General features: G+C 33.1%; 1 protein-coding gene across 4 annotated transcripts; it reads left to right on the top strand.

The window, feature by feature from the left end:
* The first annotated feature begins 377 nt into the window (after positions 1 to 377).
* On the top strand, positions 378 to 6,285 carry LOC110652386 (putative disease resistance protein RGA1). 4 transcript variants are annotated; one of them, XM_058134668.1, is made up of 4 exons: positions 378 to 4,143; positions 4,960 to 5,050; positions 5,208 to 5,408; positions 5,806 to 6,285. In XM_058134668.1, exon 1 carries the CDS (start codon positions 633 to 635, stop codon positions 4,116 to 4,118), a length of 3,486 nt encoding a protein of 1,161 aa, XP_057990651.1. In that variant the 5' UTR covers positions 378 to 632; the 3' UTR covers positions 4,119 to 4,143; positions 4,960 to 5,050; positions 5,208 to 5,408; positions 5,806 to 6,285. The 4 variants fall into 4 exon arrangements, with proteins under 4 accessions (XP_057990651.1, XP_021663659.2, XP_057990663.1 ...); XM_021807967.2 differs by lacking the exon at positions 5,208 to 5,408 and having other exon boundaries at positions 5,806 to 5,859; XM_058134680.1 differs by lacking the exon at positions 5,806 to 6,285 and having other exon boundaries at positions 5,271 to 5,783.
* Positions 6,286 to 8,053: the final 1,768 nt, after the last annotated feature.

The raw sequence follows: 8,053 nt of genomic DNA, 5'->3' as shown, positions 1-8,053 counted from the left end.
ACGTTCACAATAGTCTCCTTGTTTTGCTCCATCACTATTATGCCTTTCGTAATTAACTTTCCATTTCATTTTTAAAAAAAATAAAAATCCCACCACAAAATAATTGTTTTAAATTATCTTTTAGGTGTTCATATTTAATTACTAAATAAATATTATTTATAAAAATTAATTAAATAAAACTTTATCCTAAATTATTTTTAATACTAAAAATTAATTATTGGCACTAATAGTTTTTTATTATTATTTTTATTTAAAGCAAAAATTAAAAAAATATAAATAACAATTTATAAGAACAAAAAAAAAATGAAAAAGCAAATCCAATACTAACTTTTTCAGTTTGGAGTAGTTATTATTATTATTGTTATTATTATTATTATTATTATTTAGATTTTCTCCAAACCACCCTGTCCACCATTCAATTTGGGTGCGAGTCCAATTCGATTGGCAGATTGGAGGAGAGTGAAACTCACCGAACTCTGTGTGACTAATTTTCCATTCTCATTTCCTGGTTCTTTCCTTTGAAAGCTGAAGGAAAATACGCAGACGAAGATTATCAAACACTGAGTGATGGACATTGGAGACTAGTTAATCAAGGATTAATTTTTAGGGAGACAAGTTCTTTTGCCTTCAACATGGCAGATATAGTTCTATCTCCGCTTCTCCAAGTGGTTTTCGACAAATTAAGCACCCCATTACTCGACGAGATTGCCAATCGATTTGGCCTTCGGAGGGAAGTCACCAAGCTCTGCCATAAGTTACGGGCCATTCGAGCAGTCCTGGAAGATGCAGAGGAGCAGCAATTGACCGGTAGAGCTTTCAGGAATTGGTTGGAAGAGCTTAAACGCGTTGCTTACGATGTGGAAGACTTTCTCGACGAGTTCTCTCCAGAAGCCATTCATTGTGTAAGCCGCAACGGGTTCATTGAGCAGGTACGCAACTTGCACCCGTCCTTGGGGCAATTCGTGAATCAATTGGACATGTTTCCTAGAATAACCCAGATCGGGGAAACCTTAGAATTGTTGGTTGAAGAGAGATCTAACTTTCATTTGAGAGAGCAAGTAGCAAGACCAAGTAACAGAAGAAGGCGGACGGGGTCTTCTGTTGTTGAATCAGAAATTCATGGAAGATTAGAGGATAAAGAGAAGATAGTGAAGCTTTTACTGTCTGCTGAAAATATGTCTCCAGGTGACATTTCGGTCGTGTCCATTGTTGGTTTAGGTGGTCTTGGTAAAACTACGCTTGCCCAATTAGTTTACAATGATGAGAGGATAGCGAGGCATTTTAATCTAAAGATGTGGGCATGTATCAATGATGATTTTGATGTGGAAAGGATTATGATGTCTATCCTCGAATCCGCCTCTAACGTTAGGGGTGACTTCACTGAAATGGATGCACTGCAATTTCGGCTCCAGGAATTATTGATTGGGAAGAGGTACTTGCTTGTGCTGGATGATGTGTGGAATGAGGATGATAATGAGTGGGATAAACTAAGGACATCATTAAAAGGTGGTGTGGAGGGGAGTACAGTCATTGTCACTACTCGGAGCGAAAAGGTTGCATTAATAATGGGAACTAGTTACATTCATTATTTGCAAGGTCTGTCTGATAAGGACTGTTGGGCTTTGTTCGAGAAACGAGCTTTTGGTCGTGATGCAGACAAGCATAGAAGGCTGTTCCCAATTGGTAAGCAAATAGTGAAGAAGTGTGAAGGTGTACCTTTGGCTGCAAGGACCATAGGAGGCCTGATGCGCTTCAAAGGAGATGAAAGAGAATGGCTTCTTGTGCAGGATAGTGATCTCTGGGATCTAAGTCAAAATGAAAATGGCATTCTAGCTGCCCTAAAGTTGAGTTACAATCATTTGCCTTCCCATTTGAAGGCATGCTTTGCCTATTGCTCAATATTTCCTCGAAATTACATAATCAAGAAGGAAAAGCTAATCCAGCTTTGGATAGCAGCGGGCTTGATTCAATCACTTGAAGGAAGAAAAACACTTGAGTTTATTGGAAATGAGTACTTTGATGATTTAGTGTGGATGTGTTTCTTCCAAGATATACACAGAAGTGACAATGGCACTATTCTTGAGTGCAAAATGCATGGTCTCATTCATGATCTCGCACAATCTATTGCTGGGAATGAATATTTAAGGGTGGAAAATGACAGAATGCTGCAAAATTTCTCCCAAATCCGCCACTCTTCGGTGATCTGTAATTTCAGCTTGCATACAATTCCAGAATCTCTGTATGAAGCAAAGAAGTTACGGACCCTCATTTTATTGTTGCCAAAAGGAGACCTTGGAGAGGTGCCTCCTAATGTATTTTCAAATTTCAGATATTTGCGAGTCCTTGATTTAAGTAGTAGTGGCATCAAAAAGCTCAGTGCATCAATTTCCTCTTTCATATTTTTGAGGTACCTGGACATCTCTAACACCCATGTTAAAAACTTACCAGAAAGTGTTTGCAGCCTTCAAAATTTACAAGTGATGAACCTTTCTGGTTGCTATGATCTCAATGAGTTGCCAAGTGGCATGACCAGGCTATCTAAGCTAAGGCATTTAATCTTAAATGGTTGTGACAGGCTCAGCAAAATACCAGCATTGATTGGAAAACTTGTATATCTCCGAACATTGTCTATGTTTATTGTGGGAAGGGAGATAGGCGAAAGCATTAGTGAGCTGGAAAATTTGAACCTTGGAGGGAAACTAACTATTAGATGCTTGGAGAATGTAATGGAGGCAGCAGAAGCAATTGAAGCTGACTTAATAGGGAAGAGAAACCTCCAGTCACTGGCTTTATCTTGGGAAAATGATCATGGCATTATGAGCAGTGCTAATGATGGCAGAGTAGAACAAGTGCTCAATTATCTCCAGCCACATAAATATCTAAAGAAGTTGTCTATAAAAGAGTACCAAGGAATGCATTTTCCTGGATGGATGGCATTTTGTAAACTCCCAAATCTAACCAAGCTTGTCTTGATTAACTGCAGAAGATGTAAAGATCTCCCTACACTGGGTCAAATTCCCTTCCTCAAGGTCCTTTACTTACAAGGAATGCATGCTGTGAAGAGTATTGGCAGTCAGTTCTATGGTCAAACTGAGAAAGCATTCCCATCATTGGAAGAGCTAACCCTCATGGATTTCCCTATTTTAGAAACCTGGTGGAGCTTTAATAGGAGAGAAGACTTCCCCTCTCTTGCTAAATTGATCATCAATAAATGTTATAAGCTGAGGAACATGCCGTATGTCCCATTTCTTCAACATCTAGAACTACGCAGTTGTGATAATATGGTACTAGAGTCGGCATCAAACCTAACCTCCCTCACTATTCTAGTCATTGATGAATTTGCTGAGTTGGTTTTTTTGGAGAGCTTGCTTCAAAGCAATACTCTTCTCATGTCTCTAGTGATTAGTTCCTGTCCTAAGCTTTGCTCCATCTCCCCGAGTTTAGCAGAACTCAAAAGTCTGAAGTCATTGGCTGTTCGTTGGTGTAAGGAGCTCCATTCTTTGCCACATGGATTGCAGAATCTCACTTCTCTAGAGTCCTTGGAGATAGTTGAGTGCCATAGTCTTGTCTCCTTGCCAGAAGATATACAAGGTCTGAGATCTCTGCGATCTCTGTCCATTGAGAATTGCAATAACCTCACATCTCTGCCACTTGAACTTCAATTTCCAGCGTCACTTGAGCATCTAACTGTCATGTACTGTCCACAATTGGCTGCCTTGCCTGATGATTTTCAACATCCATGTGCTCTTGGAAGTTTGTCCATTTTAAATCTTCCAAAGCTGTCATCTCTTCCACAGGGCCTACAATATGTTACCACCTTGCAAAATTTGGAAATTCGTGGCTGTCCTAGTTTGAAAGCATTGCCAGAGTGGTTAGTCAACCTTACCTTACTTCGTTCATTGGCATTGTCAGAATGTCAAAATTTAAAATCTCTGCCTGAAGGATTTCAGCATTTAAGTTCCCTTCAGCATTTGTCTATTCAAGAATGTTCTATCCTGGAGGAACGGTGCAGAAGGGATGTTGGTGAGGATTGGCCAAAAATAGCTCACATAGCACATTTCCATATGGGATCACAAGAGCACAGAGATTACAGTGCCACAAGCAGTTCAACTCATTGAAATTAATTATATGTTTAATCATCAGGTATGCAGTTCCACCCAAGTCGCTTATTCTGATTTGGACTTTCTTTCTTTCTTTTCTAAATGACTTTCAGTTATTAATTTAGTCCTCATATTTCTTTCTTGCTTTCCTCATTGACTTTCAGTTAGCAATTTAGTCCTCATTATCATAATCTTAAGTTAATTAAGGAGATGCTTAACTTCAATTAAAACAAATTTCATTGCAGTCAAAATACTGATTTACAGATAAATTGCCTTAATGTCAAGACAAAATTGCAGGTGCAAGCTGGTCATCCATTTTGCTTAGACAGGCCCAGGAAATTATGCATTACACATTATTTGACATGGTTCACTTATTCCAGCATTTTTGTATGAAGTCATTTTCTCTTTTCCGCTTATAAACATAATGCTTCTGAAAATGCAGTGGATTCATATAATACTCTGTTGACCTAGAACTCATTTGTGAATCTGTTGGCTAATTGATCTGAGTTGAAAAAGGTCATGTTTATAGGCGGCTGCTGGTAGCCACCACTGCTATTGAGCAGTAACATCTGAAGATTTTGTTATTGGAACTCTTTTGATTATAAACAAATAAAATTGGCATATATCATTTTTTTGAAGCCATTGGACTTATAGCTCTATGATTAAGTGCCTACTTCATAGTACGAGAGAGGTTAAGGGTTCACATCTCACAATGCCTCTACTTGAAAATTTTCCGTTGTGCCGCAAAAAGAAATTCTAACACATGCTGTTAATTTCCATGGAGGCTTCAAGACACTTGTAATTGTCTTGATAAATTGAGGAATGTCCTACCTAGTATTTCGGCATGTCATGTGCTTAGGCCTTAGAGAATGCAACTCTTGCTGATTGCTTGGCTACACAAGGAGTAAGAAGATATTCTGCGTTCGTGGCCTGGCTCCAATGAGGTGAAGGTAATTTCTGTCTCCAGCAATTTGTTTTCATTAGTTGTTGGATGGTTGGATGTGCTGATTCTTTTTCTGGTTATGTTTGGTGTTACTTGTTGATTTGCTGTCATTTAAATTCAAGCATGTGTTCTTGGAGTCTTTATGCCTTGGAATTTTGGAACAGATTTTTGAGTGCCAAAATCATGGAAGAATTTTTTTATGGTATAGCGTCTTCTTTCTGCAGCAGAAGCTTTCTCTGGGGTACAGGGTATTTTAATTATTTTTCACAGCAGTAGCCATTAGCATTTGTTGGCATCCAATCAATCCTCGCTACCAGTTACCATCCACAATACATTAGTCCAGAAGTCAATGAAATTTACAAGAGGTATAGTTAACAATTTTCAGAAGTTATTATTCTTGAAAACAGACTACTGATATGCTGATGCTAATTTCATCTGAAATTAGGTGGGTACAGTAAAAACTGTGGTAAAATAAAGAGCACTAGCAGATTTGTAAGATTAGATAAAATTCTACATAATTTGTTAAAATTTGCTAATCAAATCTACATAATTCTTCTCCATTCTCCAGTCGTTGATCAATAGAATATGATGAACATGCTCACAAGGTAGAATTTGGCTGCTTCAAGACAAATAACACATAATTCCCATTTTATGCTAATGTTCAACTGTTTATGAACCGATAATATCCTTCCTATAGTCAACGAAATGTTTAGTTTGTTGTCCATCATCAACCAGCTATTCATTTGGTGGATTGTGTGTCAGGGACACAGGCGACGCTATGTTGGGTTCCCGCCGGTGCGGCGTTTGGTGGAGATGTTAAAAGTTTCAATATATATATATATATATATATATATATATATATATATTCAAAGGTTTCATTATATGTTTGAATGGAAGAGATGTGGAATTTGACTGGGAAGCATAACTCCGGCGAGAGAATGGATTTCAGTCCGATTAAACATTGTGTTCGGCGCGAGTTTTCCTTACAGCTGACGTCACGAATGATGGGAAATGTTTCATGCGGTTTATGTACGAGGAAAATTTTTCCTCTCGTGTATGGAAGACAAGGAAACTTTTTCCTTCATTAGGAAAACGTTTATATCGTTAATTAGTTGCAAGAAAAACTTTTCATCCGATTCAAATCACCGGAAAACGGATGTGTTAAAATTTCTCACCACTGTTGTATTCATCCCAAAGTCTATTATTATTATTCAAAAACACCTGAATTTATTTAATTTTATATATTTTAATTATTAATTTATATAAAAAATATTTTTTATTTATATTTTATATTTTAAAATTTAATAATTTTATAAAATATTTTAATTTTATTTATTTAAAATATAATATATAATATTTATAAATATTATAATAAATTATATATTTTATATTTAATTAATTATTTATAGAAACATATTTAAATAATAAATATTTAATATATAAAATCTAAATTTAATAAAGGCATTATTCATTAAACATGTACTTATAATTCATCGTATTAAGGTTTGGTGAGGTTGAATATTTGCAAATATTCAGTTAGTTGCCAACTTAACATCAAGTTTTGCCTTCCTTATCAAAATAGGGTACGAAGAGTTCCTATTTTACTTTTTCTCTAATTCTATAATAATTAAAAAGTGTACTTATATTATATTATCATAATATAATATGCACATTTATACATTATTTAATACTATGTTGCATTTAAAAAATAACAAAAACAATAATGAATGATATGTTTGTAAAGCAAAATTATGTTTTAATATTTGTATAATTTATAATTATAATATAAAAATTATAAATGTATGACAAAAAATTTAAGGAAAATTTAGATTTTTTTTTTAATTTAAGTGGAAGAAAAAAAAGTAAATAAATAATTTATATTTATGTAAATCATAATTATAACATAAAAATATTTTCATATTAACATGAAAATATAGCGAGGATTGAGGCGAGACGGGGCGACTTTCCTGTATCCACCATGTAGGGATGGCAACAAGGCGAGGCAAAACCTGGTTTTGCCATTTCCATCTCCACCCAACTGGTTATCAAGGCAAGGGTAAGGCAGGGGCAAGTTCTCTGTTTTAATTTTAATTCTATAATAATTAACCATACGTACTTTTTTATGTATTTATAATATATATAATCTCTATTATATATAAATATATTAAAAGGAAAGCATTAGTTTTAATCAAATTATCCTTTATTTTAAAAATTAATTTTAATTATATTTTTTTTATTTAAATTAATTTTAAAGTTTTTATAAATTTAAAATTATTAATTTTAGAGTTCATAGAAGTTTAAAATTCTTAATCTGACTTATATTTAACTTCAATTAAATATAAAATTTTATAAGAAGTAATTAATTAAAATAAGACATTAATAAATAAAAATACTACTAATCTATTTATAAATTTTTATTATAATTTATATTATATATAAATGTGCGAAAGAAGAAGTTTTATCCAAATTGCCCTTCTTTTCTTAAAATTAATTATAATATATTTTATTATTTAAATTAAATTTAAAGTTTATATAAATTTGAAATTCTTAATTTTAGAGTTAATATAAATTTAAAATTCTTAATCCTATTTACATTTAACTTCAATTAAATATAAAATTTTATAAGAAGTAATTAACTAAAATAAGAAATTAATAAATAAAAAATAAAAAATATTATTAATCTATCTATTATTTATAAAAATATATAAAAAAAATCACATTTACAGCGATAAATAAATAATTTTTCGCCAATAATACTTATCAGATATGCTAATCATATAAAATAAAATGATAGGGAAAATGTGATATTATCTGTTCATGTTTATTTTTAAATATTTGATTTCTTTCTCTCTTTCTTTTTTTACCTTAAATTTAAAATAAAATGATAAAGAAAATATAAATTAAAAGTATAAGTAGAAAAAAAAAATTTCAGATGATAATAATCTATATATATATATATAGTTATATTAAAGAATAAAATAAATATATGATATATAATTATAATAATGTA

This window comes from Hevea brasiliensis, chromosome 2 (assembly GCF_030052815.1).
Source record: "Hevea brasiliensis isolate MT/VB/25A 57/8 chromosome 2, ASM3005281v1, whole genome shotgun sequence".
NCBI lineage: Eukaryota > Viridiplantae > Streptophyta > Magnoliopsida > Malpighiales > Euphorbiaceae > Hevea > Hevea brasiliensis.
The sequence above is the reverse complement of the archived record's forward strand: the minus strand, read 5'-3'. Positions and strand labels throughout refer to the sequence as shown.

Excerpts from the sequence above, each read along its gene's own strand:
- LOC110652386 (XM_058134668.1), top strand. The coding sequence starts at position 633 with ATGGCAGATATAGTTCTATCTCCGCTTCTCCAAGTGGTTTTCGACAAA.